We start from the raw sequence: 19,580 nt of genomic DNA, 5'->3' as shown, positions 1-19,580 counted from the left end.
TTAAAATAGATTATGGATAGGGGAAATAGTAGAGTATTACTTAAATACTCTTAAAACTCACCTCCTCCAAGAGGCCTTCCCAGACTGAGCTCCTCTTCTCCCTCTATTCCTTCTACCACCCCCCTTCACCTCTCCGCAGCTAAACCCTCTTTTCCCCCTTTCCCTCTGCTCCTCCCCCTCTCCCTTCCCCTCCCCTCAGCACTGTACTCGTCCGCTCAACTGTATATATTTCCATTACCCTATTTATTTTGTTAATGAAATGTACATCGCCTTGATTCTATTTAGTTGCCATTATTTTTACGAGATGTTCTTCCCCTTGACTCTATTTATTGCCATTGTTCTTGTCTGTCCGTCTCCCCCGATTAGACTGTAAGCCCGTCAAATGGCAGGGACTGTCTCTATCTGTTGCAGACTTGTTCATTCCAAGCGCTTAGTACAGTGCTCTGCACATAGTAAGCGCTCAATAAATACTATTGAATGAATGGAGTATCTTTCCTATCACCCCCACCACCATCCTCCCTTTTCTCTTTGCTATTAGCACTCTTACTTCACTATGCCTCATTCTTGTTTCTCCCACCTCCACTCTCTTGCTCACCCCCTATTGCCAAAGCTCTTAAACCACAGCTCTAGGGAGCCTTGCCCCACTAGCACTTATGCCCTAACTTCACCCTCAGCACAGTCCCAATCACCCATAGCACTTCCAACTTATTTAACCTACTGTTTAAACAATAACCTTATATGTATCTGCTCCTTCCTACCATTTGTAAGTGAAGTCTGCCTCTATCACTTGTACTCACTCAAGAGTTTAGTGCAGTGATCAACAAATACAATTGGTTGATATATTTGAATAATAGTCATTTCTTAAAACTTGATTTCTTTCACTTATATCTTGATAATTTGTTTGTTCACACTTTCAGGATTGATGACTTCCTCTTTTTGAGGCAGCCAGGATGTTTGTCCTCCATTCAGTCATATTTATTGTGCTATGTATAGAGCACTATACTAAGCGCTTGGGAAGTACAGTTCAGCAACAGATAGACAATCCCTGCCTTCAATGTAAGGACCTGTCTGTCACTTTCCATACCCAGCATGAGCTGTTGTTTGCCTAAGCCACTGCAGAGGCACCTTATATTTCTTGCTAGTGCAATGGTAAGACTTTTGCCTCACCTATTTTTCAACCTGTAAAAAAGTTCACTTTCTTCTCACTAACATCAAAGCTTTTTTTCTTTCAACTGTCATAGCAAGAGCTGGATGCTTATTGGAGGGTAATTGAAAAAGTTGTTAGAGAAGTAACATAGCCTAATGGAAAGAGCACAGGCCTGGGAGTCAGAAGACCTGGGTTCTAATCCCATCTCTGCCACTTGTCTGATTTGTGACCTTGGGCAAATAACTTCTTTTGCTTCAGGCACCTTATCTGCAAAATGGGGATTCATTACGTGTTTTCCCTCATCTTGCAATGGTCCCCTAGCCTGGTTGGCTGTAGATAATCCATGGTCCACATTTGTAGTCCTGAGCTCAAACATCCCCCCAGAAACAGGAACTCATGCCTCTCCTACTTGCCAGAGGAAGTGAGAGATCATGGTTTCTGGAATCATGCTGCCCCTACCAGTATTAAAGATTACCCTGTTAATCTGTCCACCTCTCATGGTCATTTATTTTCTCCATATCTCTCCCCTATTGGGGTGGATTTATAACTGCCCAAATAATTTCATCCCATAGTACAAGCAGCAAGTTTTTTCACATAACCTTAAGGCCCTGTAAACGCCTCCTCTTGTTCAGTTGCAGAACAGTGAATCCAACCACCCACAGGTAATACCAACACCCTACCCCCCCCCCCCCACACACACACACCCGCTCCCTCCATGTCCACTCAACCCCTCAGGCCTGCAGCTACATTGTAGGGTTTATGACAGATACTTCTACCCACCCTCTTCTGTCAATGTGACAGCTAACTTTTCTACAGCCATTTCCAGCACTGGACTTCCTTTGAGTCCCATAAGCATCTACTCCCTGACTTCTGGGAGACACACAGCAGCAGGAATGGATCTGAAGGCAGAGGTTTCATCTCCCAGGGCTTCAGCCAAATATGCATTGACTGCTCTCTGACAGGATCAGGACAGTGTAAATAGCCAGGATCTAATCTCCCCTCTACATTCTTCTAGCTAGCAAATGAACTTTCCGGCCGATTTCAGCGACTCTCTCATCTTCCTAGTGGGATGACTCCTTATCAGACTTGTTCTGCCAGAGAATGAGCTACACAGGGAGCTTCATGGCAGAGGCAGGTTCTTCCAAGTAAGGTTTTCCTGATTTCCCCTCTTCTCCACTGCGCTGGTCTCCCATTATTCCACCCAACACGCTTTTTTATGGTAGTTAAGCCACTTACTATGTGCCAAGCATTATACTAAATGCTGGGGTAGATAAGTTAATTGGGTTGGACACTGTCCATATCCCACATGGGGCTCATACAGTGTTAATCCCCAGTGCTCAGCGTTTAGCACTTAAATTTGTCTGGTTAAACCTGTTGTACTGGAGCATACTGTTCGTCACCTGAGGTCTATTCATGTCTGAGGGATGCAGTTGCAACTCCATCCACAGCTTAAATGAATTATTAAGAAAAAGTATTACAGACTGTACAAGCTACTAAACCTACCTCTGGTTAGGGAAAGGCTGACATGTTCCTTAGTGTCAGACGAATCTGAAAGAAATCTATTCAGGCACCTCGATCACTGCTTTTATTTTAACCTTTACAAAGGAAACTGGATTTTGAATAAAAAGGCAGAACACAATCTAAGTTAATATGTAGAAAAATAAAATTTTGGCAAAATAAACACTGTTGTATTGGGAAGATAAGTAGTATGCCAGTATTTTCTGCATTCAGTGAGCAGTGAAATAGTTGATATGTTACAGATATCACTTAATCTAAGAAATCAGTTTCATGGGTATACAAAATTTTGTATAAGTTAACAATGAAATTTACAGTGCATATTGAAAGCATGATACAAATGGTACTTTAAATCTTCATATTCTGTTAATAAGGAAGCACAGTTTGCTAAAAGTAGCATTTAATATAATTCATCTTGGATTTATAATTTGTTACACATCTTTGCAGTTCAGCAAATGCCCTCAATACCGATAAAACAATTAAAAAGTTTCTAAATGATGTTCACTTAGGACAGAAAATAACTTGGCCTGCGTAAAAAAAATGACAAGAATGATATACACTTAATTCAGGTATAATTAATTTTACATGAATTTAAAGAGGGATGAAAATATTTAATGCTAATAGAAAATTATTAGTTTCACACTTTGAGTGTCTCAGATCTTATGTACTCCATTTGGGTTTTAGAATCAAACCTGAACACAAAAGCAGCAACAGTTCACATCACCTTTCAAATACCCCTAAGATTCAAATAACATCACTTACTATGAATTACCAGATAAAAAACCTTTTATAAGAGTATGAGAATTTCCCTTGTATTTTTTTCTAACTTTCCCGATTACCTACTACCCCCAGGTAACATGTAAACAAAGCCCAATGCTGCTCGATAAAGTCTGTCCCAGCCCTACAGGAGAGTCAAGTGAAAGTGGCATCAATTGCTAAACATTCACTTTATCATACATGATTTCATGAGTAAAGGTTTCATCGCGACTTTGGCTATAACGATCAAGTAGCCGAGAAGGGGTTGCTCGACTAGTTGGGTGTATTTTAAAATGGAACCGACAGAACCAGGCACCTGTCGTGTCAGAAAGCCAGCAGCATTTTCCTACCTGCTCAAGGTAAGTTTTGGCCTAAGCCATTTAACAACACATTTTGGAACAGCCATGCAGTAAAACAACCTTGGGAGAGGTTGCTGAAGTGAGGACGGGAAGCACCTCAGCCCTTGCTTCTGGGTCGTATGGCCAAAGTTCAAGCAAATCAGGCGCTTCGCCAGCTGAAACGCTTCGTACACTTGGAGCTCTATAAAACTAGAGCCCTCAGCATCCATACTCGTCCACTTTTTAAAGTCCCTTTGTCTGCTCTGAAATTTAAGGGCGTGGGGTTTTTCCTGGTTCATCATTTCCAGGGGCAATAAATAAAGTAGAAAAGGCTGAATTACTTTGCATATCTCTGTGGAAGAACGGGAGGACATTTATACTTTTAGAGTCCCAGAAAGGTCACTGTACATAACAAACAGCTTATATACAATCTCTGTGCAATTTCACTTGGTTGAGTATTTTAATACCAGAGCTTCTGAGTGAGGGAGCCCCTTTTATTCTTGTCCAAATCCCTCTGTCTCTTCAATTGCAAAAAGCAGCTTCTCTTTCAGTTGTTCATAGCTTTTATATGGCGGCAGATCCAAACGATTGAAACTGAACAAAAACAAACAAATCAGTCTGTGTAAAATTGACCGTGTTTGGGATAAAGCTAGCTTGAAAAATGTACCCTAACTGCTGCTTGGTAATTTTATCTTTATTTGTGTTTGCTTTTCCACTAATAGGTTAGAAGCTCACAAGGACAGCATGGCCTAGTGGATGGAACACAGGCCTGGGAATCAGAAGGACCTGGGTTCTAATCCCAGCTCTGCCACTTGTCTGCTGTGTGACCCTGGGCAAGTCATTTCACTTCTCTGTGCCTCAGTTCCCTTATCTGTAAAACCGGGACTAAGATAGTGAGCCCATTTGGGACAGGGACTATGTCCAAAACAATTACCCTGTACTTACTCCAGGGTTTAGGAAAGTGCCTGGCACACAGTAAGTGCTTTAATGCCACAATTATTATAGTTATTATGATCAACAGCATTACTGCGCTTGGAAAAAATTATTCTTGCCCTCAAGAAGCTACTACTGGGGAAGTAGTCAATACAAATGATAGCTAGCAAACGGTAACTAAGGGGACCAAATCAAGGAAGGCCACGTAGGTAGAAGGCAAAGCTTTGGTGGGGATATATATGAACTGGGTGTGTGGGTGTTTATTTCCCCACTTCCTCTTAAACCTCCAGAACTGGGTCCTCTGATGATTGATCTATTCCAGATCAGAAGCCCAGAAACAGTTGCAGGTTATAATTCCAAGATTGGCTCTGACTTGGTAAAACCATTTTGCTCTTTGCTTGAGTTGCTTGAATTCAAGACAGACAACTAAGAGTTATATGAAGAGTAAAGCACTAATTCTAAATATGGCTCTTACCCATTTTAGACATGAAAAGCCATACCTTCCATTGTAGGCCGGCTATTTCAATAAGCTATCAGATCAGAAAATGGTTTTGTGCTTTTTTGAAAAGAGAGGTTGGCAGGAGCAGACCAAAGAGAGGACTGGAATTTTTATTTTTACTTACCAGGTATGACTTCTTGGCAACCAGGTTTCTTTGCCAACTTTTTCAATGCAAAACTTTTGAGGGCCATTACTTCCTGAATAGGAAAACAAAATGAGGCTTAGCAGGATTTTACTTTTTCTCTTAAAGAGCTTCATAATGAGAACCTCAGAAAATCTTTAGAGAGAACTATTCCGTCATCCTTTGCCTAGATTCCTCTCTCCACTGCTCACCAAGAGGCATGGTAGGGGATGAGAAGTAATGTAGAGTTAAGCCTTTGCTGGGGACCTCCTCTACCCAACCATACAAGGAGAACAATGCCAAGGCCTGGCGGGAAGGTCTGAGGAGCAAATCCAGCTTGGCCAAGATCTAGCCCTGACAGGGATGAGGAGAGAAAGGAGAATATGGCCTAGCCAGAGCAGTTATTCTGGGGAGAGTCTTGAACAGGACAGGACATCCAGGTGTAGGGTGCAGTCAAAGGGCAACTCTCAACTGAAAGGGGACCTAATAATAACCCAATCTGTTCAGAAAAGTTCTAAAATCTCCAAAGCAGCATCAACAGACTCCAGTTTACCCATGAGCTCAGCAAATCCTCCTAAGGGAAGGCGGCAGGTTCCGGTGACAAACTGCATCAATCGCATCCTAACTTCATTGTCCGTTTCCTTCACAAACTGAAACAGAGAGCGTTTAAACCTATCTTACACTGAAATGCAAAACCCAGATCCATTTCCCAAACGAAGATCAATTGGTGGCTTATAGAAAGCCAAGTTAACAATGTGAGCCAATGAGATGGGGAAGGGATGGGGACCGACATTATTTTTAATGGTTTTACCAGAATATTTTGAAATAACTGGTGGTGAATTTTCCATATCTATTATTTTGGTCATTTTTTTACCTTAAAAAAAATCCTTGGCATTAATAATAATAATAATAATGTTGGTATTTGTTAAGCGCTTACTATGTGCTGAGCACTGTTCTAAGCGCTGGGGTAGACATAAGGGAATCAGGTTGTCCCACGTGGGGCTCACAGTCTTAATCCCCATTTTACAGATGAGGGAACTGAGGCACAGAGAAGTTAAGTGACTTGCCCACAGTCACACAGCCGACAAGTGGCAGAGCTGGGATTCGAACTCATGAGCCCTGACTCCAAAGCCCGTGCTCTTTCCACTGAGCCACGCTGCATTACTGTGCTCGAGTCAGATCTCTGCCATCGTTTTTCTTTCACAATTATAATTTTATGTTAGTTCACAGTTGCCATGGCTGATTTAAGCAGTCAGAAAGCTCAAATGTCCAGAAAAGAGAAAAATGGTTTCTCTCAATCAATAAGTTGCAGCACAGAGACCTGATATCCAGCTTCAGGCTCTTGGGTAATCTATCACTTCCAAATTTCTCTTAACAACTGTACTGTTCCTCCCTTTTCCCTTCACCTTGGATATTATACAGCCCACGTCTTTTCACCTTAAATTACTTTCTGAATTGTAATTGTTCTGGTCACGACTTTTTTCAGGCATTTAAAACAAGCTTGTTTCTCTATGCATATGGCATTTTTCCTCTCTCTCAAATTATGTTTTAACTAATTGAAATAGTATTCATTTCAGTCTGTAATCCCAAACCCTAAAATGTATTTTGGTTGAAAAGGCCCAAAGCAAGCCACATGTAAATGCCCCAACTTTTTTTTTTTTAAAGTAAATCTCAATGACAAACCCCTTTATTGTAATTTTCCTAAAGTAATTTGCATTGGCAATGTAGAAAATATTTAATTATAATTTCATTTTGTGCCCTTCACATTAAATATTAACATTCATGGACATAGGGTTTGTGGTGGGCTACTAGAGGGAAAAGTTAAAGATGCTAAATAATCTATCCTTAACTCTAACCATAGATGTCAAGAGGTCCTCTAGATACCCTGAGGGCCCCTTTCAAACTACAATTAAGCTGACCCAATATGGCACTGTTTGTTGATTTATGATGGGGGAGAGAAATGGTGTGATAAAATATTGGTCAACCTGAGCTCAAGATAAAGGACAAATTTTAAAAGCGGAAATAATTGTAATGTAAGGTTATTAGGGTTGGGCCTCCACCAAACCCAAAAGATAAGGTCACAGAATTGATCAGTTCAGAAGAGATTCCCAAGAGGAGCAGGTGTAGAGGAATGGATTTACTGAGTTGAGGAGAAAGGGATGAGGTAAAAAGAAACTATGACATAGCTAGCAACTTGCTAAAGAAATAGTTATATGCGACTATATGCATACAAAAAGTGGTTTTTGTTAAATGCTTACTATGGCCAAATGGGATACTAAGTTCTGGGCTAGATATAAGATAATCAGGTCAGTCACAGTTTAAGAGGGGAGGAGAACAGGTAGTTGATCCCCATTTTATAGATAAAGAAATTGAGGCACAGAGAAGTGAACTGCCCAAGGTCACACTGCCTGCCATGATCAAGGATTAAAACCCGGGCTGCCTGAATCCCAGCCTGAGCTCTTTCCTCTCTGCCATATACTTCTCATATAATTAAAATACTTGTCCAACAATGTGAGTTTATTTTATGGGAATTACATATACTCTACCTTTTCCAATCTATATGATAAAGTCTACCTGCTGAGATCTGGTCATGCATCTGAGAGCATACTATATCCACTGCTTATATACTAACACTTCTCTAGCCCCTTTCTGTTCTTCCCCCATCTGTAAATTATCTTAGTATCTGTCTTCCCTACTAGATTGTAAACTCAGTGAGGCCAGAAATCACATCTGTTAATGGGTGAGCTGCAAATAGTTGGCATTCAAGAGACAAAACTGACAGATTTCTGGATAAACCACATCATTTCCTCTTAGTGAGATTTCGAAAATATCTGATTAATAATAACTGTGGTATTTGTTAGATCTTACTATGTGTATTAAGCATTGTGGCAGATATAAGATAATCAGGTCCCACATGGGGCTCACAGTCTAAGAAGGAGGGAAAACAGGTAATGAATCCCCCTTTTGCAGATGAGGGAACTGAGGCACAGAGAAGTTAAACATCTTGCCCATGATCATCACATGGAAGGTAAGAGGCAGAGGAGGGATTAGAACAGGGGTCTTTTGATTCCCAGGCACTTGCTCTTTCCATTAGACCACACTGCTTCTCCAAGCTGATTGATAATTAAATGGAATATATATCACCTCTTGGTAGCAAATTAAGTACTTGGGTATCAGGTTAATAAAACAACAGAAATCTGGGACAAAATAGAGGAATTTGTATCATTTGACAATTTTCCTATAACATGAAGTCTTTCAAGAACACCACCTTGCAATAGCATAAAATATTGAAATGATGTTTTCTTTGAGATTCTGGATAGTGTTCAAGACATTAAAATCAGTCGCTCCTATATAATGCAGTCCTGCTTAAAATGCATTTTGCTAAACACCTAAAGGAATAAGATAGCTGGAGGCCTTAATAGTATTTAGCTACAGGCCAATGTGCAGATTCAGTGTTGGGGTAGAAATGCTGGGAAATTTAATATACATATATATGTACAAAATAGATATTGTCTCAGTGCTAATATTTATTAATGTGAGATACTATTATTTTGCCAAAAGAATGCTTTCAGAAGGACTCAAAAAGTCTACATCTCAACCAACATTTTCCAGAGAACATCTGATTTTGAAATGGTAAAATGTAAAATACCTGCCAGAACCAAATGATCTGCTTGCTATTTCTTGTGTAATGCCGATAAACTGTATTTCTCTGCCAGTCAGCTAAATCGACCTCCTGCATGCCACATAACATAACCTGTGAAACAAAGAGCAACTATAATTAAGAAACACAAGGAGTAATTATCCTGATAGCTGGTGAGGGAAATATTAATTCCATCTAACATGTCCAATACAGCTTGTAGTATGCAGCTAAAAGTGTAGTATTCTATGCACTGAAGAAAATTGAGCCCACAAAGAATTATGAAAACATCTCTGGAAGTCCCCTCTCCTCCAGGTGGCTGTCACAGATGACTTTTTCTTCTCCCCAGTTCCCATCCTCACTATCATCTCAGCACTTTTCGCATTCACTACTTCTCATTATGCTTTTTAGTAGATATCACTTTTCATTTTATAACTATTTGCACACTGGCTCCTATTTGTAAGTTTTATTTAGGTGTTTGTTAGACATTTACTAATGTGGAAAGTACAGTGCTAAATGCTGAGGCAGAACTGAAATAATCAGGTTGGACACAGTCCCTGTTCCAAATGGGGCTTAGTCTGTATCATCAATGGTATTTACTGAGTACTTACTGTATGCAGAGCACTGTACTAAGCACCTGGGAGAATACAATTCAACAGAGATGATAGACATGTTCCATGTCCACAATGACTTGAGTAGTATTTTATGTGCTCCTTGTGGGCAGGGAATGTGTCTACCAGTGCTGTTATATTGTACTCTCTTTAATGCTTAGTCCAGTGCTTTGCAGACGGCAAGTGCTCAATAAATAATTAATATCTGTCTCCCCAGGTAGAGTGAAAGCTCCTTAATAATAAAATTAAGGAATTTGTTAAGCTCTTACTATGTGCCAAGCACTTTCCTAAGTGCTGGGGTAGAAAAAAAGTAATCACATTGTCCCATGTGGGGGTCACAGTCTTAATCCCGATTTTACAGATGAGGTAACTGAGGTACAGAGAATTTAAATGGCTTGCCCAAGGTCACACAGCAGACATGTGGCAGAGCCAGGATTAGAACCTACGTCCTCTGACTCCCAAGCCTGTGCTCTTGCCACTAAGCCATATTGCTTCTTCTGCCTTCTACTATAGAAGTGAATAAGCAAAGTGCTCTGCCCACAGATATTCAACAAGTACTATTGATTGATAAAATGTCAGGACATTTCCCCCCCAAATATTCATTTAGATTTCACTTGCTGATGAAAAGTGTAAGTACATTTAAATGTAAATGTATTTAAAAGGACATGGTTCAGATGGGTATTTCACCTGTGAAATGCTCTATTATATTAACTACCCATTAAAATTTGAATGCCCGATGTTCTACAAATTCATAATACAAATCACATTTTAAAAATTATAAAATAATGATTTTTACACAAAGACGATGAATATGGGGTCTGTTAGAGTCTTAAACATTAAGAAAATAGTAAGTTTTTAAACATGAGCCGTATGTTAAATTGAAATGTGAAACTTATTTGTATTCTGGGCCTAAAGTGGACCAGTCTCATTTTATCCTTTTGCCTCCCGTAGTTTCCACAAGAAACCCAAAAACTGCAGGAAAAAGGGTCACTGAGAAGCAAGGCCATGTAGCTAACTCAGGCGGGTAACTGAGGATCTTTTCAAAATGAATGTCTGTGAATGCACTCTCTACAATAATAATAATTGCGGTATTAAGCACTTATGTGTCACGCACCGTCCTAACCACCAGGGTATATACAAGATAATTAGGTCCTACACGGGGTTCACATTCTAAGTAGGAAGGAGGCCAGGAACTGAATCCCCATTTTGCTGATGAGGGAACTGAGACACAAGTGGCTAAACTAGGATTAGAAACCAGGTCTTCTGTCTCCCAGGCCTGTGCTCTTTCCACTAGGCCATGCTGTTTTTCTCTCTAAGGCTGGATAACCAGTAATGCAAAATTTAGAAAACAGAATTCGTTTTGCACTATTACATTATATTAGTCCTGAAAGTTCATTTAAAAAAAAAAAACACACATCTGCTTGGCTGCACCAGCAATCACCCACGACACAGTACCCTTAGGAGAACCATATGTGGCTGGAACCAGATGAACGGGAGGAGGAAGCTCTAGCAGCCCTCTGCTCTGCTTCTTCCCTAACAAGCCTGCAATTTCATCAGAAAAGTGCAGGAATTGAGGTCAGGGATCGATTAGTCACAATCGATCCACTCTTCCCACCTAAACGCGTGCCAGAGGGATAAAGAGGAGCTGACACCCAACCAAAATTTAATCTGTCAATTTGCACTCCCTCTGCTTGACCAAGGTAAGAGTGTTAGTTTAGGGCTTTAACAGTCAGTGAGGTTGACAGGACCGTAATAGTGGGAGCTAAGAATTTCATTTGCAGTTTGTTGGGGAATTTTGTGTTATTTGCATACCCATTTCAACTATATCTATGTACATACACCACACACACGTGCACTACCTCGGTTCCTGGCTTTTGCTACTTCTATTTTTATGCTTTTGCAATACAACTTGTTCTAAAGCAAACCTTCAGGAAAGGCCCTCAAACTCTAGATGGGAATTTCCACATTTTTCTCTGAGGTCCAGGGCCCCGATCTGACCTGCAGAAGCCCCCCTCCCTCTGAGGACCTGCTTATAGGGGATCTGCCTGGGAAATAGGTGTTAGTGTTGCTGCTCTTCTGGCTGGCTGAGGCCCCGGGACAATCCATTCATTCAATTTGGGTGCCTGCAGGTAGATCAGTGAAATCTGGAACTCAAAACTGTTGATCGTAATTACTGAGCACTTACTGTGTGCAGAGCACTGTACTACGCATTTGGGAGAGGACAATATCACAATATAACAGATACATTCCCAGCCCACAATGAATACACACTTCAGGGTAATTCAACGTTCCCAATCCTAAAATAAGGACTTCTGCCAAAGAGAACCTGACCTCCAATTCCTTTTCATCAAAATACTGAAGCCACTGAAGAGGAACAACTTCATTAAAACCATCTAAAAATGCTTTGGTCTGCTCTTGCACGCCTCGAGAAAAGCGCCATTCTGCCATTAACCTGAAAGAGAAAGACATTTTCAAAATAAGAAGCTGAACGAGGAAAATACTAGAGCTTCCTGTGGCATTTTGATCCCTATGAGGCTCTCTCTCTAGTCCCTCTTTTCCTTTTAACCATTACATAAACTACTCATTTTTAGAGGAATTAACTATTACAACTGAGCTTCAGCGAGGCTTGGACACAGGCATTCGAAACTACATTATCATATAAACCTGTCATCAAACTCTTTGGAGACAAAAGTGAAATCTGCCATAAATTGCTTCAACTCAGCATTTCGATTCTAAAACTCTGATTTGCAAACAGGATTGACTTCAGATGTTTGCTGGTGTGAAGTGGGGAGATGAGGGAGAGAGGATTGGGTAACTCGTCTGCCAACTGTGGTGTACTCTCCCAGCACCACTGATTAATTCAATGAGGGCAGAACCAAAAGGGGAAGGAGCAAAAGGCTAATACCACTTTTCCTATTCTTATAGGGTCCCAAGGCCGGGTGGAAGGCGAGCCAACTCCTGGCCTTGCCTTTCCCTGGTCCCCCGACCTCTGCTGCTGACTAATGAGGGTATTCTCTGAGGATGCAGCAGGGGATGGCACTCCAGAGCCATAACACAGGTTTAAATAATGATAATGATAGTAATTGTTAAGCATTTACTATGTGCCAAGCTAGGCACTGGAGTAAGCACTGGGGTGGAGACAAGCAAATCGAGTTGGACACAGTCCCTGTCCCAATGGGGGGCTCACAGTCTCAATCCCCATTTTACAGATGAGGTAACTGAGGCACAGAGAAGTGAAGTGACTTGCCCAAGGTCACACAGCAGACAAGAAGATTAGAACCCATTGCCTTCTGAATCCCAGGCCCGTGCTCTATCCACTACGCACACTGCTTTTCTAAAGCCTGCGAAACTGCAGTTCCAGACCCTGCTCAGCCTAGTGCCTGCTGCTGCCTCAACATCATGACCAATAGGGCCAGTGAGCACTCAATAAATACCACTGATTGATTAGGAAACCCAGGGGTCTGAACCCCACCGGGTTCCCAAAGAGTTCCCCAGGCTGCTTAGGCAGACCAAGCCAGGAGAAGACAGGTGGACAGCTTGTCCCCATATGTCTCTATAGCCCCGGTAAAGTGAAAACCTCCACAATGGCGACAGTAAGTACCTCGACCTTCTCCTTTTCTGGCCCTCTTTCGCTTTTCTACTTTTTCTCTGCCTCTCCAACTCCCATTCCCTTTTCCCCTTCTAGCTCCTTCCCCTCAAGCTCCTTTTCTTCCTCCCTTCCTTCTTTTGTTCTCCCCTCTGGATGCTCTTCTCCAAGGTCGCCTCTGGACTCAAAATCAAAAATTGGCACTCTGGGTTGAACCACAAACTTGATAAAAGGAAAAAAGAACTCCTCTTGCCACTGAACCCTCCCTGTTTGTCTTTGTGGAAGACCTGGGCCTATGCACAGAATGGACATGCACATTTTAGTATAATGCATTCTGTACGAAGGTTCTACTCAGATTATAAAATCAATCCTTGAACAGTCGATAGAGCAGAAAAAAGGTAAAACAGCTTTTCAAAAAGACAATTAAATATATTCCTGGCACCCCAAACAATGTATATGAAGAAGAGAAACATATTTACCATTCGGAGAATGACTAAAGTAAGCATCACAAACAGTTTTAAAAGGAATGAGCAAAATATACCAATTAAAGCAATTCATTAGCATAACTAAGGAGGTGCAGACAGAAAGGGTAACACAAAAGGACTGAAGCCAGTTCCTCTTGTAGAACTAAAGGGCCTTAATACTCCTCATAGTACCCTATAGTAGAAGGGAGGAGTAGATGTTCGTGTGCTTTAAAACAATCACCTTGTTCTCTCCCTCCTTCCCTCACCTCACTCTTCTCCTACTACAACCCAGCCCACACACTTCACTCCTCTAATGTACCTCCATCTTGTCTACCTCGCTACCGACCTCTCACCCTCGTCCTGCCTCTGGCCTGGAACACCCTCCCTTTTAATATCCAACAATTACTTTCCCCACCTTCAATGCCTTATTAAAAGCACACCTCCTCTGAGAGGCCTTCTCTGATTAAGCCCTCTTTTCCTTTTCTTTCACTCTTTTCTGTGTCGCTCCGACTTGCTCCCTTCATTCATGCCCCCTCCCAGCCCCACGGCACTTATGTACATACCTGTTATTTACTTATTTATATTAACGTCTGTCTCCTCCTCTAGACTGTGAACTCGTTGTGGTCAGGAAATGTGTCTATTATATTGTACTCTCCCAAGCACTTAATTCAGTGTTCTGCACCCAGTAAGCACTCGATAAATATAATTGATTGATTGATATGTGTTACCCTCACTATCAGAAAGGAAATAAGAAGAACAGAGGTGGCTAACAAATTCATTGGCCACTCTGCACCTCCAATTTGCCATAAGAGCAGAAATTTTCTGCAAAGACCACTCTAATGTTGCTGGCTCTTGGTAGTTCAGAGAAAAGAGGTGCAAAATGCTAACCAAGCATATTTACTGAGGGTTTACTGTGTGCAGAGAGCTGCACTAAGCACTTGGGAGAGTACAATAAAACAGAGTTGGTACATATGTTCTCTGCCCACAACAAATTTACAGTCTAGATGGGGAGACAAGGCTTCGGTGAAGCCCTCTTAGAGGAGATGTGCTTTCAATAAGGCTTTGAAAGATGGGGAGAGAGTGATCGTCTGTTGGATATGAGAGGGAGGGCCAAGCGTAGTTCTTGGATAAAGTATAAAATGAGAACCAGTAAGAACTACAAACTTCAAAGCTCCTTTTTTCGCAAAGAATGTTTAAAATGAACCTCATCATTCAGAACCTTTTGTAACTTATGGAATTCTATTGTGACCTCACTCCAGAATGAAGTTCTTCTCTAAGAAGGTTTTGTATATATTAATTATCCTACCCAATATATTCTTCTTTGTTCTCCTCAGTTACCAGGATATTGGAGCCTCCCAATTTCAGATCATGAGAAGTAACTTTGCCCAGTATCTCCATGTCAACAGAAAAGTACATTTCTAATCCACATTCTTCAATGTTGTTGTCTCTAGGTAAGGAAAATATCAAATTTAGGTAAACCAAAAGTATGAATTAATTTTGAAAAGTGTACATTTAAAAAAAAACATAACCACAAACCTTATCCAAATAAGAGAATTGTAAAATTCAGTATCAATAGATTCCAAATCCTTAATTGTAAGCTTCTTACTTAACATTCGTTTGTAGAATGGCAGCGAAAAACCAGTGTCAATAAATTTCCCATGAAAGAGTGCCTGCCAAAAAATTATGTATTGATTTATTTACAGGGATAAATAAATGATTACTTCTTTTCAGACCTTACAGCTATATGAGCTACAAAAAATTCTCCAAGTAGCCCAAAAGGCACATAATAGCTGACATAAATCATGTCACTTCTCAGAGGGGCACATCAAATAAAAGGACAAAAACAAATTTTGAGAGCTCAAATTCAAGGGTCTGTGTTAATCCAATATGCAAGTTAAAGAGTTACATTCCTTCCTCCTATATTAGAAGAAAGTTCCATTACCACAGTTCTCCTGTCTTTCAATATTGTGCTTAACCAGTTGTGAAAATGGATCTGTTTCTTATTACATATTAATCAAGAACTCACTGTCTATATCTAACAGTATTATAAAATAGATGCTAAAAGCAAGGCAAATTAGTTAATGTGCATAAAACAAAGGCTACCAATGCTTCTAAGTTACTTAGACAATCACTTTTCTTTTTAATTTTTTTTTAAATTACAGTTTAGTGGGATTGGGGCAGCATGACTACAAAAAGGAACTCTTAGTTTGTTAGATTATTGTGAGTTTTCATTTTAATATGATCACTTTGCCTCTGAAAATCTACAGTGTTTTCTAAACCCTATTTTATAGTAACTAAGTTGTAAGAGAAGCAGCATGGCCTACTGGACAGAGCACGGGCCTGGAAATCAGAAGGATCTGGGTTCTACTCCCAGCTCTGCCATTTATCTGCAGTGTGACTTTGGGCAAGTCACTGAACTTCTCTGTGCCTCAGTTGACTCATCTGTAAAATGGGGATTAAGACTGTGAGTACCATATGGAACATGGACCGTGTCCAATCTAATTTGTAACTATCCCAGCTCTTATCATAGTACCATAATTATTATGTACTATTAGATAGCATACATCCCAAGAGTGGGCAGAGAGAGACTACTTATGCTCATATCAAAGACAAGAGGAAAGGTACTAAAGAACCATTAAACATTATCAGCCTCTTCAAAATCACTTACACTCTAAATTCCTGTTATTCCCCAGTTGATTATAATAATAATAGTATTTGTTAAGTGCCTACTACACGCCAAGAACTGTTCAAAGACAGGTTCACAGCCTAAGAAGAAGGCGGGGAATGTGTCTACCACTCTTTTGCACTGTATTCTCCAAAGGGCTTAGTCTAGTGCTCTGCACTCAGTAAGTACTCAGTGAACACCACTGATTAGAAGAGGTATTGAATCCCCATTCTACAGATGAGGAAACAAACATGGAGCAGTTATGTGGTTTGCCCCATATCACAGAACAGAAAATTTGCAGAACCAAGAGTAGAAGCCAAATCTTCTGACTCCCAGGCCCACCCATCTTTCATTAGGCCACTCTGCTTCTCTACTCTAGAATGTGTTTTAAGTTATTTTTAATGTAAGAAAATGAACTGCAGTAAATCATAAGGCCTAAAGAGCATCCTTCCAGGAGTTCTAAAGGAATTAGGCTACTTAAATTGCTAAATATACATGAGTTACCACAAATGGATTCTCTAGCCTAAAACTGAATTACATTACACTCTGCCTGACTTAAAAAAAAAAAAAAAAGAAAACCCCTTCACAACACATATTTTTTCTACTGAACCTTTCATTCATCTTCATCAGGGGTATTTATTGAGTGCTTAGTGTTTGCAGAGCTCTGTACTAAGTGCTTGGTAGACATGTTCCCTGTCCACAATGAGCTAAGAGTCTAGAGACATGGGGGATCATTATCAATATACTTTGAGAAACCATTCATTCATTCATTCAATCATATTTACTGAGCGATTACTGTAAGAGCACTGTACTAAGCACCTGGAAAGGACAATACAGCAATAGAGAGAGACAATCCCTGCCCACAACAGGCTTACAGTGGGTGGGCGGGGGGCGGGGGGGGGGAGGGTGATGGATGTTAATGGCTTTAAAGCTCTCTGGAAAAGCAAAATTAACATCGAATTACATAATCACACTAGGGGCAAAGGTGTTTAAGAACTAGAGAGTGAAAGGGATAATTTGGTCTGAGATTAAAACATATATATATATATATATATATATATATATATATATAAAATATATATTACTGAATTCAGAAAGTGGTACCTGGCTTTTGGTATAATACCTGGGAGTAATTCCAGCCTTGTACAATAGAAACAGTATTAGAAACTGGGTTTTTTTTAATAGACACACAAAACCCAACTTATTTTTAATAGTATTTGTTTAGCACTTTATGTCAGCACTGTTCTATGTGCTAGGGTAGGTTCCGGCTAATCAGGTAGAACACAGTCCATGTCCCACAAAGGGCTCAAAGTTTTAACCCCCATTTTACAGTTGAGGAAATTGAGGCACAGAAAAATTAAATGATTTGTTCACGGTCACAGACCAGGCAAGTGGAAGAGCTGGGATTAGAACCCAGGTCCTCTTGCTTCCAGGCGCATTCCTGATCATCTAGGCTATGCTGCTTCAGTTACCGTTATTTAAACTGAGAATTTAAAGAAATCCTCCATTTTTGAAAATCTGAAACATTTTTATCACATATCTCCTCTAGGAAGCTTTCTTTTTGGAGAAGCAGCGTGGCTCAGTGGAAAGAGCATGGGCTTTGGAGTCAGGGCTCATGAGTTCGAATCCCAGCTCTGCCACTTGGCTGTGTGACTGTGGGCAAGTCACTTAACTTCTCTGGGCCTCAGTTCCCTCATCTGTAAAATGGGGATTAAGACTGTGAGCCCCATGTGGGACAACCTGATTCCCCTAGTCTACGCCCAGCGCTTAGAACAGTGCTCGGCACATAGTAAGCGCTTAACAAATACCAACATTATTGACTAAACTTTCATTTCCCTCCCCCATCATATTATGCATCTCTACTGCTTCACCTACACAAGTATCTTTATACTAAGTTGTTTCCCCTAACCATAATTTATTTTAATGTCTATCTCCCCTATTAGGTCATAAACTTCTTGAGAGGAAGAACTGTGACTACTAACTCTCTCAAGTACACTGCTCTGCACACAGAAAGCACTTAAATGCTGTTGACTGATCATGATAAAATTTCTTCTGTAATATTTGGGGACATCCTTAAAATAATAATGATTTGTTAGCACCATGCATTGTGCTAAATTCTAGAGTAGATACAACATAATCAGGTCAGACACAGTACCTGTCCTGCATGTGCTCACAGTCTAAGAGAGAGAATATGTACTTAATCCCTATTTTACAGAAGCAGAAATTGAGACACAGTGAAGTTGAGCCACTTGCCTCTCTCTCTTGATGACATTAAGACTACACCCAGCACTCCTGTGCACCTTCCACTACATCATTCTGCCCAGCAGAAAGAGTTTTTACTTCTACTTCAAAGCAATTAAAATACAGACATTTAAAAAAGACCAATGAAACCTTCAAAAGTTAGAAAGTGACAGTCACAAAACTTAAAATAGCTTTAAAGTCAAGAACTTACCATAGCAATAAAGCGCCCGATGAAACAAAAATATGAAAGATGATCTGGATTGATCGTTGATGCTGGATTTATCTGCAGGCAGTAATTGCTCTTACCAGCATATTCAAATAAACAATACATAGGATTCAGAACCTCGTGGGAAAGCAGGAAAAACCATTCTCTACATGAGAGACAGAATACTGGATTTGTTTTGGTTTAGCACATAGCCTTCCACTACAATATCTCAGTAGGCAGAAAAATCTATCAAATATATATATACTCAAAAGACTGTGAGAATTCCTGCTTTTGTGTCAAAATTCCACATACGGTCATTTCGTTTGAAACACTTGTTTTCAATTTAATGCTTTGGATATCACACCCTAGAAGTATTAGGGAACATTCTTCACATAGAGCGAAGAGTCTGTTCTGGTAAAACTTGCAGCGTAGCCTAGTGGAAAGAGCACAGACCTGGAAGCCAGGAGACCTGGGCTCTTCATCCCAACTCCACTATTTGCCTGCATGTGACTGTGAACAAATCATTTAACCTCTCTGTGCCTCAGTTTCCTCATCTATAAAAGGGGGATTACAATACCTAATCTCCCTCTCTTAGACTGTGAGCTTGGTGTGAGACAGGGATTGTATATTATCTGATCATCTTGCATCTAACCCAGACCTTAACATGATGCTTTCCATATTGCTTATTACATCCCACCAATATTTCCAGATCGAAGCAAGTAGATTCAACTATGAAAGAGACAGTTGTGCATATATTGCTACACTTCCCAGCCTCTGCCTTAATAGTGCAGAACTTTGGATTTGTTTTTCCAGCCTTACAATATTTAACACAGCAAAATCACAATGAATACCAGGGTAAAAG

At 40.4% G+C, this 19,580-nt stretch overlaps 1 protein-coding gene across 2 annotated transcripts in view; it reads right to left on the bottom strand.

Annotated features, from left to right (window-relative positions):
- Positions 1–2,714: 2,714 nt before the first annotated feature.
- WWP1 (WW domain containing E3 ubiquitin protein ligase 1) overlaps positions 2,715–19,580 on the bottom strand; it is an 89,434-nt gene continuing 72,568 nt past the window's right edge. For both annotated transcript variants that reach the window (XM_029062180.2, XM_029062181.2), the window contains exons 17-24: positions 18,725–18,884; positions 15,144–15,277; positions 14,914–15,054; positions 11,889–12,009; positions 8,959–9,063; positions 5,863–5,959; positions 5,313–5,385; positions 2,715–4,350 (exon numbers count right to left, since the gene is read on the bottom strand). In XM_029062180.2, the coding sequence (XP_028918013.1) occupies positions 4,251–4,350; positions 5,313–5,385; positions 5,863–5,959; positions 8,959–9,063; positions 11,889–12,009; positions 14,914–15,054; positions 15,144–15,277; positions 18,725–18,884 (931 nt within the window). In that variant the 3' untranslated portion in view covers positions 2,715–4,250. The remainder of the gene's footprint in view (positions 4,351–5,312; positions 5,386–5,862; positions 5,960–8,958; positions 9,064–11,888; positions 12,010–14,913; positions 15,055–15,143; positions 15,278–18,724; positions 18,885–19,580) is intronic.

The sequence above is a fragment of the Ornithorhynchus anatinus genome, chromosome 4 (assembly GCF_004115215.2).
Source record: "Ornithorhynchus anatinus isolate Pmale09 chromosome 4, mOrnAna1.pri.v4, whole genome shotgun sequence".
Classification (NCBI taxonomy): domain Eukaryota; kingdom Metazoa; phylum Chordata; class Mammalia; order Monotremata; family Ornithorhynchidae; genus Ornithorhynchus; species Ornithorhynchus anatinus.
The sequence above is the reverse complement of the archived record's forward strand: the minus strand, read 5'-3'. Positions and strand labels throughout refer to the sequence as shown.